Below are 23443 nucleotides of genomic sequence, written 5' to 3'. Positions count from 1 at the left end.
AATGAGACATTTTTAAGGATAGTGGAAACATGGTCATGTTGGTAGACAAAAGGGAAGTACCAAGAGGTGTAGACAATTAAAAGTGATAGAGTGGGGATGCCAGAGGGGACAATTTGTTGGAGATGGGACAGAATGGGACTTTTTGAGCAGAAAGAGGAATAAGTAAGGAGTAAGACCATGTCATCATGTGAGACCAATGAAGGAGATAGTGACAGAAGACGTAACAGGGAGACCAGGGTGAATGGCCTCAATTTTCACTGTAAAATATGAAACAAGATTTTCAACTGAGCGGGTGAAGGGAAAGAGCCATTTTAAGGAGGGATGAGGAAATTTGGAAAAGTCATCATGAAAAATGGGATAGTATGAGGGAGATTGGCTGGTAGCAGTAAGGGTTCAGTTGGGGTGGTGCAACATAAGTTTGTAGTGGATTTGAGCAGAACAGTTGTGGACTGTCTCCACCTTCATTTCAGCAGCTTGTTTCTGGGAGTGATTCAAGGTTAAGATTTAGTAGGGCAGGGACAGTTGGGTGGCTCAGTGGATTGAGAGCCAGGCCTAGAGACGGGAGGTTCTAGCTGAAAATCTGGCCTCAGACAATTCCTAGCTGTGTGACCCTGGGCAAGTCTAGCCTTTACCACTCTTCTGCCTTGGAACCAATACATAGTATTGATTTGAAGGTGGAATGTAAGGGTTTTTTAAAAAAAATATTTAATAGGGCACAATTGCTAAAAATAGTGGAATAGCAACTCAGGAGGACATTATAGAGTTAAATAAGGAGTCAAGAGAAGCATGACTAGTGCGGGGGAGACGGTCTGAGAAGAATTCAAAGGTCCAAAGATTAGAAGTCACTATGTGGGTGAAGACTAGGATTTGGGAAGGCAGAGAGAAATGGAAAGTCAATAGATTATTGGTCAGATAAGGGGATTTTGGTGCATTTGTGGGTGATGGCAAAACCTTAGATCTGATTATGTGTGTGGCTGAGGTGGGATGGAGAGGTCACAGGAAATGAGCATGTTGAAGAACTGGGATTGGATGGGATGTAGTTTCAAAGGACTGGTGGTAACAGCTGAAGAATGAGTAGATTGTGAGAAAATGTTGATAACAGGCTAGACTGCTCTCCCTATAAGTGCAGCAGTGAAAGAGAAGATACAGCAATCTCTGTATAACAACTATATACAAAATGATGATCAAATACTGCAGTCTTGTGTTCTAGTGGTTGCAGGAGATGAAAATGTGTGGTTTGTCCCCTGTCCTTGAGAAGCTTACAGTCTAATGAAGGATATGGTAAAGGTATACATACAAATAATTTCAGTATCAAAAGCGCTTCACTAGGGCACACTTATATATCACCTGTAGGGAAGGAATGTCATTTTAATTATATATTAGAGAATGATGGGCAGACAATAATCCAGAGAGGAAAAGGGCGAGAAAGGCGAAAAGGTGTCAAAACTCAGGCCATGTTCAGGAAATGGCACTTTACCCAGTTTGGCTGAAAAGTGTAAAAGTGAAAATTGGGGAAAGCCATCTAGAAGTGTATATATTTCTATGGACATGGGAAATGTATCAAAACTACATTTCCCGTGGTCCAGCTGTTTCCCTTTCCGGGTCTTTGGGGCATGGGGAGGTCTACGTCGACGCAGAGAGGGTTTAAAATCTCCTGGGTTAGGAGGGAGTGGCCTCTTTTGCGAGTAGGCGCTTCCAGGAAACAGGAGACAGTAATGGAGGCGGCAGTTTTGAATGCTTACAAGCGCGTGGTCTAATGATTTTATCTATCAGCATGGCTTTAATTAAAATACTAATTTATATTATTATATTAGCCTTTATCATTTTTCATATTTATAAAAGGAGGCAGTGTATAAAGTGATATTAACTGATCATTCCATACTTCATGAAATTAGGCTGGGGAAGGAAAGGGCAAAACACTTTACTTTTTTTAAAGCCCTTTCTTTATGTCTTAGAATGAATACTCTTATCAGTTCCAAGTCTGCAGAAGAGGAGGATGGACTAGATGATGGAGGTTAAGTGACTTGCCTGGGGTCACACAGCCAGGAGGTGTCTGAGGCCACATTTGATATCAGGATTTCCTATCTCTAGGCCCATCTTTCTTTCCATCGTTGCCCCTACTCTAGTATTTTTTCCAAGAAAACTCAAAAATAGGGGCACTGAGAGTGGATGTGACTTGTAAGGATTGAACAACAACCTAGGTGATTAGGTTAGAAAGGTAATGTAGGATGAGACTATGGAAAGTTCTGAAGAAGAAAGAAGTATGTCCTTTATTTGGTAGGGAAAAGCGGGCCACTGAAGCTTCTGAGCAGTGAAAGTGATGACCAGATATCATGTTTAAGAAGATTATTCTGGAGCATGGACAGGATATGCTGGATGGTCAGGAAGGGGCAGAGACTAGACTGGTGGGAGGGGAGTGAGTTAAGTGGCTATTACAATAATATAGATGAGAAGTATATTCAAATGACAACCACATTTGAATGAGTAGTAAAAATGTATTTTTTCTGAACAAAACATTTTTAATACCACACACGTTTATTAAAAAAAAAAAAAACAACTAATGGGGAATAATGTCATTGGGTGAGTTCATGGTTCTCAGTGGATAGGGCCACGGTCCCAAGGGCATCAGGGGGTGGCCTCAGCAGATCTTCCATTTCTTCTTGTAGAGCTTCTGCTTTTTCATTTATTAGCATCTACAATAGAGAATCCAAATTTGGAGAACAAAAGATACTTATCTTTTTTGATATATTAATGTCAGAATTTTAAACACAATCTTTTAGAAAGACTTTAATTATCGGAGAGATGCTAAAAATAGTAATTTAGACCTTAAAATGGATTTCAAGATGAAAAAATAGCAATAAAAATAAATGAACACAGTAAATTAAGCTTTTAGCTGAAGCCATTTAAGCTAATCTTTTTATTTATTTTATCAAAAATATATAAAGCTTTAACAGGTCCAAATAAATTTTTGTTGAAGAATTTTCTATTTAAAAATAACTTTATGTGGTTACATCTAAGGAGATTTTATGAAAATTTCAACTAATTTTTGAATTTTGGGTCACAACAAAATAAAGGTATAACTGGCATATTCAGACACAGTATCATAGAGTTAGTGTTGAAACAGATCACAAGCATTTATCAATGGAACCCTTTAATTTTACTGATGGGAAATATAGTGGTCCATGGAAGGGCAGTCACTTGCTCGAAGTCACAGAGTTGCAAAGACATTCATATCTAGGACCTATAATCAAATTCTATTTCCCATTCATTTTATAACACAGGCAAATTTCAAAAGAATTCAGAAAAGAATATATAATCCCATAGCTAAAGTGTCTCAGGAAGAAGGCTCCAAAATGAAATCATAATAAAACAAACAACTATAAATGTTCCAAGTGAGGGGGGGAAAAGGGGAAATGCATTAGAATAAACCATGCAGCTTCTTAGAGGACTCTGACGAACTTGAATTGCTGAAAGATGAAAGAAGAAAACTTAAAATCAGAGGCCAAGAATAAAGTAGTATAATCCTACTGAAAGGGTTTCAGAAAAAGTCAATCTCAGAATGAGCTGAACTTATGAAATTGGATGAGTATGACAAATTTCAAGCTATGTTTGTAACACAGTCCTAAAAAGAGGACAGGAACACTACATGAAGAAGAGTAAAATGTTAAAAAGGACTACAAAAAAAAAAAAAAGATAAAAATTAGTCAAATTTCTTTTTATTTTTTTCTCTTTCATGGGCATTTCTCATTAAAATGTAAAGCATAGAAGAACCATTTTAAAGAGAAAATTGTTATAATTGATGAGGAAGATGATGAGAAAAGGATTTAGCTGCTCTAAAGAAATTCAAGTCTTCAGACAGTGACCCTACAAAATTGGAAAAAACTAACAAAAATAATTATGGAACCATTTTGTACAGTATTTAAACAATTATGAACATGCTTTGAGACTTGAGATGGATAAACTTATATCAGTATATCCTAATTTCAGCAAGAATATCTTAACAGAGGAAGTGTATTGTCCTTGATCCACTGACAGAGTTGACACAGGAAGACCTGGCCAGGTTCAAGTCATCTTTGGCACACTCTGGCTGCATGACTCATTATTGTAGGTAACTTTTTTATTTTTATTTTAATATTTCTAAATTTATTTTATTTTAATACTTCTAACTGGTTTATCTCTTTTTTAAAAATCTATCAACAATATTGCATTTTCCCCAGTTACCCATAAAAATAATTTTTAGCACTCTATATGGGCAACTCTTTAATATCATAAAATGAAGATAGGATGGCTGAGTTTCCTCATTCAGAGGTTCTCTACACCAGTGAAATCAGTCCTAGCCCTTCTTCCTACATTACATGATATCCCTAATGATATGATGTGAGATGGAAAACAGTTCAGTTGGTGGTATCCTAGCTGTATGAATGCCCAAACTGTGCCCAAAGAAGGCTGACTGGTACTTATTTCGGAGAAAACATCTAGGGCACAACAGAGGGTTCTTTACTATTTAACATCTTTTATCAATGACTTTGGATGAAGAAAGTGATGGCACTCTCATCAAAACTGTAGATAACATAACGTAAAGGGCAGCTACCTTGATGAATGACATAATCCAAGTAAAAAACAATTTCTGAAAAGTTAGAACAATGGGATTAATTAGACAAAACACAATTTAACAGGGATAAATGTAAAGTCCTCTATTTAGGCTCAAAAACTCAATTATACAAGTATTAGATAGGGCAGAGCTGCCATATGAAAACTCTTACAAATTTCAACATGAGGCAGAAACATGACAGCACAGCTGTGGAAAAACAAGACAAGCAGGGACAGCTGGGGGCCTCAGTGGATAGAGAGTCAGGCCTGGAGACGGGAGGTCCTGGGTTCAAATCTTGTCTCAGATACTTCATAGCTGTGTGACTCTGGGCAAGTCACTTAACCCTCATTACCTAGTCCTTACTGCTCATCTGTCTCTGGACCAATACTTAATAGATTCTAAGACGGAAAGAAAGAATTTTAAAAACAAAACAAATACAAAAAAATCCCAAAACAGAATAATCATAACATAACAGGGTAGGTACTTGTACTCTCATTGTACATTATACTCTCCCTGGTCAGGCCCCTAGAGTCCTTGTTAATTTTGAGCACCAGCCACATCAGCAGAGACAACGACAAAATGGTATGTCTCTAGAAATTGTCAAAAAGGACAGCAAAGGGACTTAAAATCATGTCATATAGAAAATAACTAATGTAGCTGGTGATATACAGTCTAGAAAAGAAACAAACCCTAGCTGCTACATTCAAATATTCAGGGATTTAATGCTGGGAAGAAGAATTGTACTGTTTCATGAAGTAGGTAAAAGGTAGAAAAGGAAGTGGACTAGTTTATGAGGATATAAGCTCTCAGTTCAAGTAGAGGATCTATCAATGACAATGGAACTAAAGCACTAAGCAGAAAGCTGGCATAGATGGCATTTTAAAGTGTTTTCTAATTCTAAGATTCTTTTGCTCTCTGAAAATAGCCACAGAGAGTGGCTATTTTGAGGTATGAATACTAACAAAGTATCAAACATTGATGACTAAAAGATAACCCAACAACTTAGGTTATACTTGAACAACAACAAAAAAGAAATTTTGCTCACCTTTGCTGAGGAAACAATTTGTTTGGCCTGACGTCGTGATAAATGATTAATAGTTCTTATCAGCACTTCAGGGTCTGCATTAGCTAAATGTGCAACAGTTTTATAACCCGCATTATATAACTGTTTGGCTCGAGACTGCAAAAATGTTATAAAATCATTAAGATCATAATTTAAGCTTAGTAAAATGTCAAATTTGATATAAATTAGAAATAAATGAAAATATTAAATACAAAAAGACAAGTCCCAGGCATCTGGAGGATTCTTGTTTTAAAGTGAATTTTGACTGTTTGATTCCAATTAGCTTTACACTCAATTTATGACAACTGATACAGATCTGGAATGAGACATATTACAACACCATATCCCCAAGCACAACTTTGCAACCCATTCTTTCTTTTTTTTTTTTTTAAAAAAACCCTTACCTTCTGTCTTAGAATCAATACTGTGTATTGGCTCCAAGGCAGAAGAGTGTAAGGGCTAGGCAATGGGGGTCAAGTGACTTGCCCAGGGTCACACAGCTAGGAAGTGTCTGAGGCCAGATTTGAACCTAGGACCTCCCATCTGTAGGTCTGGCTTTCAATCCACTGAGTCACCTAGCTGCCCCCATAACCCATTCTGTCTAGAAATGCTGTCATTGGGTCCTAAGAGCCATTGAATTTTTTTCCAGTCCCTAAACCTTGTTAAGTTCAAGCTCTAATGTACATCATTCAAGTGTCTACTCAGAAGGCAAAGGTAGCAAAACAAGTGGGTTTTTCTATTCTCTTAAAAATGTAAACAAATCTTAGAAAAAAAACAAATCAAAGTCACCTTTGGGAAGTGAGAACTCCTGAAGTAAAAATACCTAGTGAGCCAGAGACTTCTGTATCATGGTGGAAGTCACATGGAAAGAGAAGAATGAATATCTATATGCATAAAGTATCACTAATTCTCTTCTAAATATATAGTTTCTCATCACAGCAACCTCCCAGACTAATACAGGGCTGCTGTGAGGCCATGTATGAAGCAATGATTTTATTTGAGGGAGCCCCTTACCCAGCCCAATCCCCCGGTAAGACTTCACCAAATATCAAAGACTGTTTTATGCATTGTGTCTTACGTGAGCCTGAACTGGCAAACTAAGTTGCCACTGACCTGTAAAATTCCAGTTACTTCCATGAGAGGGACCAGGTCTGCCCTCACGCAGTAAGACAGCTTCTTGCTAAGTTCTGTCAAGAGAGCTCTATAAACCCAAAACTCCTCTAGCTCCTGCAGAAAAATGAAATTAAGATAACTTTGGTAATAAAAATGTTAAAAGGTTAATATCAAATGTCATACTATAGAATTCTGGAATGATAATTAAATCAGGGTATAATAGCATATCTCAGGATTTGTTAAAGTTTCCCAAACCAAAAACTTTCTGAGAGCCACGGTAGAGAATCTAGGTATCTTGAGGGCTTGGTTTGGGGAAAAGGAAGGATATAAACTAAAATAACTTAATAAAAGTTTAATAGAAATAAAGTTTTAAATAAAACTTTGCTTCCATAATTTGCTACTTTGGAGACCCATGATCTCTAAGTTCAGTATTATAATCTGATCCGGAAGCAGCTAGATGGTATGTGGATAAGAGTTGACCTGGAGTCAGGAAGACCTGAATTTAAATTTGGTCCTAGTCATCTGCTATGTGACCCTGAGAAAGCCAACCATTGTGCCACCTTCCTGCCTACCACTGTTCTTCCACACAGAGAATCCACTCCCAGTGTTGAGGTCTTCCACTATACACCTCAACATTCTGTGGGAGATTTTATAATGTATGAGTTGTTTGTTTCTTATTCCCCACTTTCGCTAAAAGTATTTTTTCTTCTTTTTTTAAAGATAGGCAGGATCTCTCCCTCTTCCTCCCTCCATTCTCTCAATCTGTCTCTCCCCCTTCTACTCTCCTTTCTTCTCTTCCTCTTTCCCTGTCTCTCCTTATCTGTCTCTCTCTCTTTCTTCCTTTCCCCTTTTTATTCCCAGAAAAAAAGATGGGCTTTTATGTAAAAAAGCAGATTGGAGTCACAGAATGTGCTATGCAGCTTCTTAAATGTAGTCCTGGAATGGGTCTAGTTGTTGTTCACCTGATGTACCTACCAAAAATGCATGTACTATGTGATATAATCTGTACAACATCCATTTGTTCTTGTTTGCTTTGAAATTCCAACCACTAATTCATCAGAATAAAGCTCATCATGTCACCCCAGGTATTTATGTGACAACATGCATTCTTTACCCACTTGGGTTTACCAGTGTAGACTGTCTGGTTAATCTCTTTTGAGAGACTAGATCTCTCTCATGAGACCCTGCAGTGTTTCAGGACTCAATGCAAGAAAACACAAGGTCATTTGCAAAAATGAACATCTAGAGTACCTTATCTTAGAAGTCTCAAACCTTACTTTGGGTTTCAGATTCTTCATCTGTAAAATGAGGGAGTTTGGCTGGGTAATATATAAGGACCCATCCATTTCTAAATCTATATTCCTATGCCTAAATCAAGCTTATTACTTTTACTGTAAATCTCCTTGATTTCAGTATCCTTGATTGTGGCACTATAATCTAGATATGAAATCTTTGATTATTTGAATCTATGGCTCACCTTTCTTGCTTCCCATATCCAATCACTTACCAAGTCATAATTCCATCTATGCAATGCTTTTTATCTCCTTCTGTTCTTATCTATTCAGAATGTCAATACCCTAGAAAAGGCTCTCATTACTATCTGTCTGGACTATTCCAATAACATTTTAAATAAGGCTTCCTGTTCTATAATGCTACCTGCTTTCTTGTTCTTCCCCAATCAATTTAGTAAAACATAAAACAAGATAGAATTACATATTATTTATTAAACATATAATTATCTCAAGAGGCAATATGGCAAAGTGAAGCTAGCCTTAGTCAGAAAGACATAGAGTTAAGTCCCATCTCTAACATCTATGAGTTGTGTGACCCTGAGAAAGTCTCTTACCCCAGGACTTCAAGAAATCCACTAATCCTATAAAGCATGCAACAGTTGCCAATTTGTATAGAAGTTCCTTCTCCAATGAAATCAGAGGTCCAGAATAATACAACAAAAAAAATAATTACCTCACAGAAATGTAGTATACAAGAGGAGAATGAGGCAGCCCCAGTTAAAAGGCTTTGTACATATCCTCGAGACATATTAAATTTTTCTGACACACTCCAGACATTGGTCTCTTTGAGCAACGCATAAAGAACAAAGGAGAGATAGAACCTGTTGACAATATCCTTGTCCACATCCTGGAAAGACATTTAAAATAACAGTAGGCCATTTACTGAAATAGTAATAACATGCCATTTGAATTTAAAAATATGTAGTTGCATTCAAAGTTGTAAATGGAAAAAAGCTACCTATTTAAGAAAAAGTGAATTATAAACAATTATAATATCGTATAACCCCTACCATCTCAGTTGTCCAGACATGATGATCAGGGTATTCTTTTCCTTTGTCTTTTATTTCTAATAGATCTTAGCAGTTTCCTGTTATAATTTTTTATTTAAATACTGTTTTCAAATCATTGGTATGGTAATATTTTTCAGTAAGCCTGATGAGACTTAAATGATTTCTTCTTCTTCTTCTTCTTTTTTTTTTTTAAACCCTTGTACTTTGGTGTATTGTCTCATAGGTGGAAGATTGGTAAGGGTGGGCAATGGGGGTCAAGTGACTTGCCCAGGGTCACACAGCTGGGAAGTGGCTGAGGCCGGGTTTGAACCTAGGACCTCCTGTCTCTAGGCCTGACTCTCACTCCACTGAGCTACCCAGCTGCCCCTTAAATGATTTCTTCTTGATCTGTTTTACATGTCATGTTATTTAATTTTCCCAGTGGAAACTTTGTATTTTCTTCTCTTTTATTAACTGTTTTGATTTTGTTCTAATACTTCTTGTGGTTTCTTAAAATTCATCAAGTTCTGTTTGCTCCATTCTATTTTTTGGGAAGGCTAATAGTTTGTTAAGGCTTTGCATTTTCTTTTCTGAATTTTTATTTTGCTTTCAAAAATTTCCCTGCCTGAATTCTCTTTGTATTTATAATTTCATTTTCCATTTTATTTCAATTCTTCTGGCTACCCTTGTGATCATGTGGTCTAGCACCACCCCATCCCACTGCCTTTTTGGGTCTCTAAAATTATTTGCAATTTTTGTAGGATGACCCTCTTCTGGGTTTATCTGAAGCATCTATCAATAAATGATATTTTTTCAGAATGCGATATTTCCTTCTTTTTGCTAATATTTTCATCTTTGTCCTTGGTTTGGGATTATTTTGCTCATATGAATTTCTCCTGGGTCTTTTTGGATGAGCTAGTCAGTCCTTTCATCCTCCCCCTTTGTAGTCTGACTGCTACTCCCATTATCAATCAAGATGGGAAGACTGGTATTGGGTCCTGCCACTCTCTACCTCAATCCCTTTCTGATTCAATCTCACATAATGACCAGACTGTATTTTTCTCTTTGTATGACATTTATTAAAAATTTCACATACATTAAGGACTTCATGTTTGTTGTTTGATCCCTAGTTGCTTCTTAAGTTCTACTTACCCTAGTACAGTGATGGGGAACCTTTAAGAGATGGAGTGCCAGGCCCTGTCCCCACCCTACCCCTCAGACCAAGTGCTGTGCCCATGCCTGTCCCAGACATTGCAAATTAAGTCCAAGTTTGCTTGGGAAAGAGACTGGGGAAGGGAGCTAAAGAACAGGGAAGAAGCTATTAGCCTAGCCTTAGGTTCATAAAACTTATTTCTAAATCACTAGACTACAGTTTTGGACATTTTTAAAGTACAAACTCAAAAGGTACATCCCCAAATCCCAAAAATACTTTGTATAGTAAAGACACTGGTTGCTTCTTCTTTACTAGACATAAATTATGTAATTAAGAGGCCATTATATTCTGAATGGGGTGGGGCAATCTTATCCTACAAGGGATGCTGCCTTACCTGCTTACCAACTCCTAATAGGAAGAAGGGGAGGGGGAGCAGTCTAGCTGTGCCTTCCTCCAGCTTTCTAGTTAGGAACTCTGGTGACCTTTGTGCTGCAGGGACTGGCTAACTGGGTCCTTGGCATGCATGCCCATAGTAAGGTCTATGTGTGCCAACTCTGGCATGTGTGCCACAGGTTCGCCATCATGGTCCTACTAAGATAACAAAGATTCCAATAGTCTCAAGCTTCTTGCATACCCCTAACTGGATTATCTTCTATTATGGTTCCCAGTGGTTCAAGGAATAGAAGGCTGAGGCCTTCTCTCATGTGTATTAATCTCTGGGGAATGGTTCTGTCTGAGCTTCTGTTCTGACAGGCCAAAGTCAGAATTAGATACCTGATTAATGATGTTTGAAATGGCTTGTAGTCCCTTGCTTGGAGCACTAGCTAGCTGGATTCAGGGCCATTTGTCATCAGTCATGCTGGCTTCCCCAGTGAGATACTTACTTGTCTCCATCAATAACTGTTTGTCTTTTTGTATGCTTCTGGGCTTAATGGGTTTCTTCCTAATTCTTTTTTTTAAATAGTTGTTTTTTGGGGAGTCTTTTTCAAATATTTTAGGGGATTATACAAGAGAACTAGAATATTCTACATCTCATCTTACAAAATCTTAACAAATTCACAATCCATTATAATAATTAAATAAATCTTTTCACTAGAAGAACTCAATAGACATCATGATGTTGAATAATTCTTGAAACTAGAAATTGAAAAAAAGGATTGATTTTAAGGAGGAAAAAAAATGGGAATGTGAACTAGTGAAAAAAAAGTTTAGCACAGTCCTAACCTCTAATATTGTACTTCTTGTTGGAATGATACTAACAGTGCTAACTTTCCTCCTTCTCTGTTCCTCATACCTACTTCTATGCTACTCATTCTTTCCTTCTTCTTAGAGGATTTAGAAAATATTTCACTTTACTCATTCCATAGATAACAGAGTAGTGCCCATTTGATAAATGTGTTTGATTATTGACTAAATTTAAAAATGAATTGTTCTTTTCTTCCCCACAGGACAACAGTCTGCAACCTTTCTGTCTGTGAGAGCCATAAAAGCCTGCGGAAGGAGGAGGATAGAGGCAGAAGGCGCTGGAATATGGGGGGGGGGGGGGGGGGGGGGCTGAAGGGCCCCCTGGGGCATATCCTGGGGCTTTGCCCCAGACTGGCTGGTCGGGAGGTGGAGCCAGATATGGCTCCAGAGCCATACCGACCCCTGCCATAGGACCTCCCTCTCATCTTTCAAAACATTTTATATATGTCTATATATAAATAAACATATTTAAATATAAAATAAAGCACTTTTAAGGAGACATATCTATTATTTTTAAAACCTCCAAGGATCCATGATATCAATAGTTTTGCTGTAATTCCATCCTTAAATAGACTGTCTTCACAATTTCCTGCAGTCAAAAAAGCTCATCTTCTGGCTGGTGAATATTTAGTGATGATCCTTTTCAAACCTGTCAAGACCTTTGATGATTGACACATTTCTAGGAAAGGATCACAGAGGCTAGCTAGCCAATAAGGAAACTTTAAACCCAGCAAGGTGAACAGAAGAAGAGTGAGGCAGGATCTCAACTTGAGTCTTTATGGGCTAGTAGGAGCCTGCTTGGGAAGGGAGAGGAAGGGAAGGGAAAATGTAAAGCCAAGAGATCTTTAAAAGTCTACTCAGGTAGAGATTTCCTTTGGTTCTATGGTTTTCACAATTCTCAGAAATATGTTAGCACTATTGGGTTCCCATATTCAACTGCTACAGTCTCTGCTCATTACAGAGAAACCAAGAAATCTATGGGGCTAAGGGATCATGCCATATTAATATAATGGAATATAAGGCTTTGTAAAGAAATTAATATGAAAAATTGGAAGGAAACGCAGAAAAACAAAAGAAATTAGGCTAAGCAGGTTAAGAAGCAGCTGAACAATATACAACTACTTTTTTTTTTTCAAGATTTGCACTTTCTTTAGTGTGGATATTGTCTTCACTGATGAACACTGCAACAGCTCTATCTAAAGAAGGTTTCCATGGCCAGAAAGTTCAACTTTTGGCAAAATCTGAAACTTTTCTTGCTTAGTAGAACCTTCTGAAGCTTGTACCTCATTGACATAGAAGATCCCAGGATCACTTCTATGTTATGATGAGGCTTTAGAATAAGATTTTACTGGAGAATAATAAATATATAGAGAAAAAAAACCTAAACAATGATGCTGCTAAAGTACAAGAGTTAATTTGCCAGCAAATTTGGAAAACTCAATAGTGGCTACTGGGTTGGAAAAGATCAGTTTATGTCACGATCCTAAGGAAGGGCAATGCCAAAGTATGTTCAAATTACCAAACAACTGTACTCATTTCACATGCCTATAAGGTTATTATTAAGATTCTACAAGCTAGAATTTAACAATATGTGATTCGAGAATTGCCAGAAATGTAAACTGGTTTTCCAAGAGGCAGAGGAACTTAAAGAATTGCCAACATTCACTGGATTATGGAGAAATCAAGTAAATCACAGAAAAAAACATCTACATCTATTTCACTGACTACATGAATGCCTTTGTGTGGAGCAAAACAAATCATGGAGCAAGACAAATCAAAAACTGGGATAAAGGTTGCCAAGAGAAATATCAACAATCTTAGATATGCAGAAGATAGCACTTAGGCAGGAAGTGAAGAAGAATTAAGAAGCTACTTCATGATGGTGAAAGAGAAGAATGTAAAAGATGGTTTGAAGCTTAACATTAAAAAAAAACAAACTAATATGGCAACTGGTTCCATCACTTTCCTGGGAAACAGAAATGGAAGCAGTATCAGATTTTTTATCTTAAAGATCACTGCAGATGGTGATTGCAGCCATGAAATTAAAAGATGCTTGTTCCTTGTAAAGAAAGTTATGGCAAATCTGAATGGCAACAGTAGATTCATCACTTTGCTTACAAAAAGTCCAGATAGTCAAAGCTATGATTCTTCTAGTAGCAATGTATGGCTATGACCGTTGGATTATAAAGAAAGTTGAGCACTGTAGAATCAATGCTTTCAAACTGTGGTACTGGAAAAGACTTTTGAGGGTCTCCTGCACAGCAAGGAGGTCAAATACTGAAGCTGGAGATTAAATATTTTGGCCATATAATGAGAAGACAGGACTCTGCAAAATATCGTTATGTTGGGAAATGCTGAAGGCAAAAGGAGAAGGAATTGAAAGAGGATGGGATAGACAGGTAGTGTCATGAAAACAACCAACATGAGCCATGGATAAACTTTGGGAGCTAGTTGAAGACAGAAGGAAGTGGTACAACAATGCTTTTGGTACTATGAGGGTACTGTTTCGAATTCACAAAATAAAATAAGTAGAACCACAAAGAAAACCAAATATATTGAAGTGCAGCCAAAATATTCAATACCAAAAGGAAAAAACTGAATATATAAGAACCAGTTTGTTTTAGAAAGAATAAAAAACAATAAACCATTTAAAAATATTTTAAAAGAAAGTAAAATTAATAGTATTAGAAGTGAAAAAAAGTTCACCCAGAGAAATAAAGAATGAGAAATCATTCTACATGTCTTTATGCCAAAAAACTGATAAATGAATAAATACAAATAAAATCAACAGATTAGCAGAAAATACCTGAGACCAGATGGATTTTAAACAAAATTCTATCAATTAATTAAAGAAATTATTCAAATATTAAATAAATTGGATGCAAAAATAACAAGGGAAAGGATCTTTTAAAATCCATCCTATGATACAAACATGGAATTGATACTTAATCCACAAAGACACAAAATACATCAGTATTTCTTTCTTTTTTTTTTATCTTTTTTTTTTAAACCCTTAACTTCTGTGTATTGGCTCCAAGGCAGAAGAGTGGTAAGGGTGGGCATTGGGGGTCAAGTGACTTGCCCAGGGTCACACAGCTGGGAAGTGTCTGAGGCCAGATTTGAACCTAGGACCTCCTCTCTCTAGGCCTGGCTCTCAATCCATTGAGCTACCCAGCTGCCCCAGTTTTTCTTTCTAAAGAATGTTGTTGCAAAAGCATTAGGGAAAGAGATTACAGCAATTTATCAAAAAGATTAGATTTATGACAATAAGATTTAAACCAGGAATGCAAAGTTTATTCAATAATAGGAAAATTATAAAACATAATAAACCATATTAATAATGAATAAAAACTTATATAATTATAGCAATAGATCCAGAAAAGGTTTTTGACAAAATTCAATAACTGTTTCTATTAAAAACGCTGGAAAATATAGTAATAAACAGACATTTCCTTAATATGATAAATAGCAGATATCTAAAGCCAAGAGCTAGTATTATGTAAAGGAGATAAACTAGAGGTCTTTCCAATAAGAACAAAACTAAAGCAAGGATGTCCATTTTTACCATTATTAAAAATACTAACTATAGCAATAAGAGCAAAATTGTCACTTTTGCGTGTCATACAATGATATACTTAGAGAACTCTAAATAACAGAAACTTCAGCAGTTACAAAAAATAAGATAAATCTACAGAGACCATCAGCACTTCTGTATACTATCCACAAATACTAGCAGAAAGAGATAAATTTCATTTAAAATAATTTCTGAATGTATAAAATACTTGTAAGTCTACCTACCAAGATGGTAGGTCATTATGGAAACTATATTAATACAATGAATAAAAATAATAGCAACAACAACTAGAATAACCTATCTGCTAGGCACTGTGCTAAGTGCTTTACAAATACTATCTCATTTGATTCTCATAACAACTCTGGGAGGCGGGGACTATTAATATTTTCATTTTACAGATAAGGAAACTGAGGCAGAGATTAAGTGACCTGCTCCAAAGTCACACAGTGGTGTCTGAGATAACATTTGACTTCAGGCTCCAGCACTCTATCCACCTAGAAGCCCAGAACAAAACACTCTTTAAGGAAATATAAACCTAAATAACTGGAAGAATATTAATTGCTCAGTATAGACTGAACCACTATTTAAAAAATAATTGCCAAAATTCACTCAAGTTCCATACAAATCAAACTAACAAAAGATTATTTTATGGGCATAGAGAAAATAATGAAATACATGTACAAGAAATAAAGGCCAGGAATCTCAAGGAAAATACTTGGGGGAAAAAGTTAGAAAGATGACTAAATAGTATAAGGCAGTGATAGGCAAACTTTTTAAAGAGGGGGCCAAAGGAAAGGAAATGCTCATCTGTCAGTCTGTTTCTAAGGCATCTCTTTTGAAGTTTCACTGTATTGTATCCTACTCATTGTATTTGTCAGATTAGGAATAATGTTGCTTGGCTGGATAGAACATTTCAGGCCCATCAGCTGTAGTTTGCCCATCACTGGTATAAGATCAAAACTATTTGGTAAAAGAAAACACCTCAATCATGGGGATGGATTAAATACACATTAGGAACAAATGAATATAGTAACATAGGGTTTATTAAACCCTAAAGCCTTAGCTACTGTGTTAAGGATTCATTATTCACCAAAATTGCTGAGAAAACTGGAAGAAGTAAGATATAGCTCATTTATATTCCTCACATATATAGTAAATAGAGTATATTTATATACCTCACACCAGATCCCTCCAAAAGCTCCAAGTGGATATATAACAGATTCAAAAGTTACATCATAATAAATAAGATGATAAATGAAAGGAAAACCTTTCATGACCACAGATAGGGAAAGAATTCATAACCAAACAAGGTATAGAGGATTATAGAAGATTAGACAATTTTATTATATAAAATTATTTAGCTTTTGCACCACAAAATCAATGCAGTTAAAATAAGAAGGGAAACAGGTAACTGGGAAAGAAATAAAGATTGCATATTGCAGATATATAAAGAAATTATTAAAAGCTTTAAGAACAAAAGTCATTCCTCAATCAATAAAAGGTCAAAGGATAGGAACAGGCAATAATCTGAGCTATCAACAGCCATTTAAACAAATGCTTCAAATAACAATCAGAGAAATACAAATTAAAGCAACACTCAGATTCTATCTTATTCCTATTAGATTGGTAAAAACAACAATGAAGGAAAATGACAAATGTTGGAGGGATTGTAGAAAAACAAGTATATTCATAGATTATTGGTTTTGATTATGAATTAGTACAACCTTTCTGGAAAGTAATTTGGAACTATGCCTCAAAAGCCACTAAACTATGCATATCCTTAGCCCGAGAGATATCACTTCTACAACTACACTTAAAGAAGTCAAAGAGAGAAGTAAGAAGCCTTTTCCCAAAATATGTTCAAAAATAATTATATCAGGCTCTTCTTGTAGTGGCAAAGCACAAAAAGCTAAGGGAATGCCCATTAAATGGGGAATGTCTGTACAAATTATGGATTATATGCTATAAGAAATGATGAAAAGGATAGCTTTAGAGAAACTAGGAAAGATTTATATGAAATGATGCTGAGTAGAACAAGAAGAACTAATAAGAATAACAATGAAAAAAGCTTTGAAAAACTTATCCAATGTAATAACTGACTACAGTTCTAGAGTACTGATGAAAAAACATGCAATACACTTTCTGGAACAGATTCAAGAAGAAAAACAAGACATATTTTTTGTTGACAAGGCCAGAATGGGAATTGGTTTTCATAGTAAGGGTTTGCTTTTTTTTTTTTTCCCTTCCCCATTGAGGGGCTCAATGATAACACATAGCACCTTACCCCACCCCATTCCAAGTGAGAAGAGTACAGAAGGAAGATCAGGAGAAATTTGTGTTTAGTAGGATAGTTCTAAAAGCTACATATTGATTTTATTATATACTTAAAAAAAAAAAACATGAGTAAGTTTCATATAAAAGATTTGGTTTTACAATCCCTTCCATTCTACAATGTTCTCAAATTCAAAGAACTTCCTTTTAAAATTAACTTACCTTTTTAATAGCTTGACCTGAGGCTTTCTTTATGATAAAGCTTTCAGATACTCCAACAATTGCTGCTACCTTTTGTTCTGCTGAACTGAGGTGGTTAAACTATATTGTAAAAAGGAGAATAAATGGGAAAATTACAGTGAAGTTTTTTTCTCAAAATTAATTCATTATTATCTCTTTTAGTATGTCTACCATATTAAAGAACTACAAGGTACAGTATAAATTCTGTTTAGGAGAGGATTTATTTCTAATATACTGAATTATTTTTATTTCTGGGTTTTGAATTGAGGTTCAAATTCATCCCTTGACTTCTGTACTAATTCCTTTTTCTCTCAGAATTTCAAGGAAAGTTCCACCTGGAGTTTCTCCTATTATAGGGTGATACAAAGAAAGGTGAGATGATGAGTTTTATCTTGCCTGGTAAATAAAAACCAGCTTGGGTCAGGTGTATCTGCTAGCAGCAGAACAGAGTCCTGTTCTGTGAATATCCATGGGGATAAATGGAGAATGTCTCACATAACCAGATGAGGCCTAATCCCAGACATCAGGCATGTAATTGTCCACCATCACTTAAGGAAACAGGGAGGGCCTGAGACTATGACGGGTTACCTCCTTGGCTATTCACCAATTACAGATGCCTAGGGGATGGCTGAATGATGACTTCCAAAAAGGTACTTAAGAATCTATGCAGGGGAACTTCCTGGTCTTTGAACACTGAGAATGACCACTAGCCAATTAATTTACTGGTTACTGCTAGACCAAGCAATAAATTGATTTTCTTACCCAGGAGCTAATCTCTCAGAATTTTAAATCATCACAAGAGCAATATTTTCTGTATTATTATAATGAAACTTTTTGGTGAGACTATTTGTTTTAAACCTTTACCTTCTTAGTATTAATTCTAAAACAGAACAGTAGGAAGGGCTAGGCAACTGGGGTTAAGTGATTTGCCCAGGGTCACTTAGCTAGGAAGTATCTGAGGCAGATTTGGTCCTCTCAAATCCAGTTGGTGGGACTATTTAAAGATAAAATAACATTACTAATATTGCATTTCCAACTATCTACTGGTCAACTCAAATTGGACTGTTCTATAGAAATTTTAAACTCAACATGTCCCAAATTAAAGTCATTATATTTCCAAAAAATATAAATAAAAATCTTCTCCCATTCTGACTTCACTATTACCGTCAAGGCCACCACCATTTGCCCAGCCACTTAGGCTTGCAACCAAGGTGTCATTCCTAACTCAACTCTCTCACACCACAGAAACAAGCTGAAAAGTCCTGCTGATTCCACCTTCACAACATTTCTACCCAATTCCACCTCTCCTCTGACGCTGACTCATGCTGGTGCAGCCCCTCCTCACTGGTCTACCTGCTGCAAACTTCTCCTCATTCCAGGTCCTCCTTCATTAAGTTATCAAATTGATTGTCCTATAGTTTCCTATGATTTTCAGGATCAAATATAAAATCCTCAGTTACGGTTTTTAAAGTCCTTCACTATCTAGCAATGTTGTCCTCCTTGCAGTTCCTTCTACAAAACTCTTCATCTCTAGACCATGTGTTTTCACTGGCCGGCCTTATCCCTACAATTCTCTCCCTTCCTACTTCTGCCTTCTGGCTTCCTTTGTGACTCAGCTAAAATCACACCTTTAGCAAGAAATCTTTGCTGGTACAGTACTTCTTAATGATAGTGTCTTCCCTCTGAGACTATCTCCTCCTTACACTGTCTACAGCTTGTCTGTACACAGTTGACAAGTATGAGGCTTCTCTGTGAAATGCCTTGAGGGAAAGGGCTATTTCTCCTTTCATTGTTTTTTTTAATTTTTATTTTTTAATTATTTTTTTAAAAACCCTTACCTTCCGTCTTGGGAGTCAATACTGTGTATTGGTTCCAAGGCAGAAGAGTGGTAAGGGCTAGGCAATGGGGGTTAAGTGACTTGCCCAGGGTCACACAGCTGGGAAGTGTCTGAGGCTAGATTTGAACCCAGGACCTCCTGTGTCTAGGCCTGACTCTCAATCCACTGAGCTACCCAGCTACTATTCCCTTTTCCTTTCATTGTATTCCCAGTATTTAGGATAGGTTTTAGCTTAATAAATGCACAACGATGAAGACATGAATTTATTATTGATACTGCATGTGTCATTACTGAGGTCAAGGAATTACAGGAAGCAAAAACAGGCCATTAGAATGAGCATGTATGTTTTTGTGCTTCTTTTAAAAATAACAAAAACTCAAGCACTGCAATGTCTAAAACTGACTTCCTGGGATTACTAGGCTATAACCAGGAAATTTTGTCTTCCAACACATTTGATTTTTAAAAATCACAACTTGTATATAGTCACTCCAAAAACAGTCAATTGTCATGACACATTGAACTATATTATATCACTATATTTTGTCACAAATAGAAAATTAAACCTTTAGCTGTCTTAATGTTACTTGTATAGGAAAATATTTAATCTCAAGTAATAAATAACATTCCTGAATTTACTTTATCATTGAGTTAGGCTGGTTCATATGAGCCTGTCTGAACTGTGGGAAGACTGAAAGAATTTAGTTCCCAGAAAATAAGGGCTTTTCTTAATTGCATAAAGGACGTAAGTTTCATAGCTCAAGATTAAAGTTCAAGGGGCAGGTAGGTAGCTCAGTGGATTGAGAACCAGACCTAGAGGCAGGAGGTCCTCGGTTCAAATATGAACTCAAGTAATTCCTAGTAGGGTGACCCTGGGTGGAGTACTTTAATCCTCTCCCATTGTCTAGCCCATACCACTCTTTTGTCTTAGAACCAAGACACAGTATTTATTCTATGAAGGAAGGTAAGGGCATAAAAAAGAAAAAAAAAGAATAAGATTCAAGTCAAATACAATGTACAGAATACCTATAGCACAGATAGGCTCTCCTGGCCTCCCAAGAACTTCCAAGAATGGCAGTGTTTGCAGGTGCCCAATCTCTAGTCCGAGAGGAAGTCTTATTCACCTTGCCACATCCTCAGTGCACCCTTACCTTGGCTAATCTCCACATTCCTAAATTCTGTTTTATTGCCTGGGCCTGGGTTATATGGTAGGAGAGAGGCTGAGCAAGCTAAATTACATTATGAGACCTACAGGCTTCATCTAATCTAAGGGAGTGATTATAAATTTTATCCTCTTCAGATAACTCTGCTTTTGATAAGTTCTAAATCATGAGACGTGAGTCTTCTATTAGTTTCTTAATGTTCAAATAAAATATACTGAAGACATTTATTTGTCAGCAGTTAGAATATAGAAGATCCAAGTTTTAAATGACATTCAATATTTTAAATCTAAACAGAGGAACCATTTATAATTTATGAAGAATAGATGTTTGTTTTCTAAGTAGCTTAAATAATAAAATTTCTTTGAAATTATTCTTACCTGTCTGAGATATAGCATCCAATCTGGCCTACACTGAGAAACCATATCATATGGAGTTGTTAGATAGATTAGATGAAGGTAGCTTTCAAGTACAAGTCCTTCAAGACCTTTCTTTAAGTCTTTGTAAAGAATTCCACAGTAAGCCAAGTCTAAAGTTCCTAAAAAGAAATATACTGTAAATGTTTTTACTTTTCATAATCCCAACAGAAAAATGTAACAAATTTTAGCTTTATGCATATTTAAATATATAATCATTTCACCTGAGCAATCAGTCCACTTAAGCAAGCTAAAATTTTTAATGCTTTATAAAAGCTGATGAGAATGACTTCCCCCACTCCAAATTCCAGAAGATTTTGTAATTGTTGACTTTTATATCCCTGACTCCCAATTCATATCATGGTGCCAGAAGTGAACCACTTTGATGACTGAGTGCTAGGAAATGCCCTCAGGCATATCATAGAACCCTAACTCTGGAATTCTACAGAACATTGATTTAAAATGAATGTTTTAAAACAAATCTGAGCTCTTGTCTTACATCATCATCTACCCACTGGACCTGAATGTCCTATAGGCATCCCAAACTCAATGTGTCCAAAAGAGAATTTATTTTCCTTCCAAAACCCACCCCTTTAAGTCAACTAGGACAAACTCTGAATCATCCTCGAATCTTTCCTCTTCAACCCCATATCCAACCAATTGCCAAGTTTTATTGATTCCACCTCTATAATATCACACATTCTTTCCTAAAGCTAGGTGGCACAATGATTAGAGTGCTAGACCTGGTGTCAAGAAGAACTAAGGTTAAATCTGATCTCAGTCTATACTATAAACTCTGGGCAAATCAGTTAATCTCTCCTTGCCTCAGTTTTCTCATCTATGAAATGGAGCTACTATTAACCCATGCCTCCCAGGGCTGCTGGAAGGAACAAAAGATATAATAAATCGTAAAGCTCTGACAACACAATAAATATTCAATAAATGTTAGCTGTTATCACTCTCCCCACTTGTATAGCCAAGAACCACCCTAGTGGCGGAGCCCTCATCATTTCTCGCTTGGTCTATTATGATGATCACCTCTTGACTACTGAACCTGTACCTAAGACTCTTCCCATTTACCCTCCATACAACCACCAAAGTGATACTCATTAAGCCCAGGTGTGTGTTCCTCCCCTGACTCTAGTGCCCTAAGAGAAAAGATACCATAGCACAGAACATGGCTTTGAAGCTCCTCACAATCTGAATCTAACTTCCCTTTCCAAAAGTAATATCATTCTCTCTACCTCCCAGTCACTCTAAATTTCACAAATTGCCCTAGTTGTGGCATTCCGTGTCTCACCCCCATATCTTTGCATAGGCCCGTACCTTGTTTTCCATTCAGAAGAATATAAGTTGCTTGAAGGCAAGGACGGTTTTATTTTTGTCTTTGTAATCTCAATGCCTAGCACAGGGCATGACATATATTAGGCTCTTAATAAATGCTTGCTAAATTGAAACTTTAAAAAAAAATGAGGCTATGTCTAATGCTACTTAAAGATTATAAACGGAATACTTACTTCTACTATTTTTCTCATTTTCATTATGTTTTCTATTTTTCTAAATACAATCTAATTAAAATGAACTAGGTTTAGTCACACAGGTATTTTTAATTCCATTTTGTAGTTAAAATTTATTATTGAGAAAAGCATGGGTGATCACATTTCTTTGTGAAGAAATAATCTTCAACTGACTCAATTTTTATTTTTAAAAAAATATTAAGAAGATAGTATGTAGAGAAGAGAAATGGTAGGTACTAACATTTTTTAAAAATTACTGCTTATTTTTTTTTTAATTTACATGGTGATGTCTTTCTGGCTGGGAAAGAAGGTCCAGAGCCCCAGAAGGAGACTTGGACAGGAGCTCGGAGGCTTGCAAGCCAGAGCACACCTGAGGCACAAATTCTGAGGCTCCCTGTGGAGAGAAGGTTCTGGCTGGAGTTCTGGCTCGGCCACTTACGACACAAGGGGCCTGGCAAAGGTTCATTTCCCTTGCTGAACTTTCATTTCCCACTCAACATAATGAAGCAATTACTTTTTTACAACTTACTTTTTTAATTGGACACAGTAAAATGAGAAACAAAAAGAAAAAATTCTGCATGCTGTTATGGTAGGAGCAACATCTCCTAAGATCCCTGTCAAGCAGGACCCGGGTCTACATGCCACAGGGCTGTGTCCTTGCCTGGGGGGGGGGGGGCACAGAGCTACAGGAGGTGTCTGGGGCCACATCTGACCTCAGGTCCGCCTGTTGCTCTATCCATTGTGTACCTACCGTACCTGAAGCATACTATTTTCACTTTATTTTCTTTGTGGGGTTTTAAAAAAGTTGATCTATGTCTTCTTCATGATGAATGACAATTATAAAAGTTTTGTATGACAGCATATGTATAATTTATATCAAATTGTTTACTGGCTCAGGGAGGAGGGAGGGGAGGAAAGGAAGGAAAGGAGGGAATTTGGAACTCAAAAAATTTTAAAACAAATGCTAAAAACCGTTTTTACATGT

At 36.5% G+C, this 23443-nt stretch overlaps 1 protein-coding gene across 1 annotated transcript in view; it reads right to left on the bottom strand.

Annotated features, from left to right (window-relative positions):
• Positions 1-2516: 2516 nt before the first annotated feature.
• Positions 2517-23443, bottom strand: part of HELQ (helicase, POLQ like) — a 74355-nt gene continuing 53428 nt past the window's right edge. The window contains exons 13-18 of the mRNA XM_044680056.1: positions 20906-21063; positions 17514-17612; positions 8733-8906; positions 6768-6881; positions 5637-5771; positions 2517-2693 (exon numbers count right to left, since the gene is read on the bottom strand). Of these exons, the coding sequence (XP_044535991.1) occupies positions 2574-2693; positions 5637-5771; positions 6768-6881; positions 8733-8906; positions 17514-17612; positions 20906-21063 (800 nt within the window). The 3' untranslated portion in view covers positions 2517-2573. The remainder of the gene's footprint in view (positions 2694-5636; positions 5772-6767; positions 6882-8732; positions 8907-17513; positions 17613-20905; positions 21064-23443) is intronic.

The sequence above is a fragment of the Gracilinanus agilis genome, chromosome 6 (genome assembly GCF_016433145.1).
Source record: "Gracilinanus agilis isolate LMUSP501 chromosome 6, AgileGrace, whole genome shotgun sequence".
NCBI lineage: Eukaryota > Metazoa > Chordata > Mammalia > Didelphimorphia > Didelphidae > Gracilinanus > Gracilinanus agilis.
This window is presented reverse-complemented; position numbering and strand designations above follow the sequence as displayed.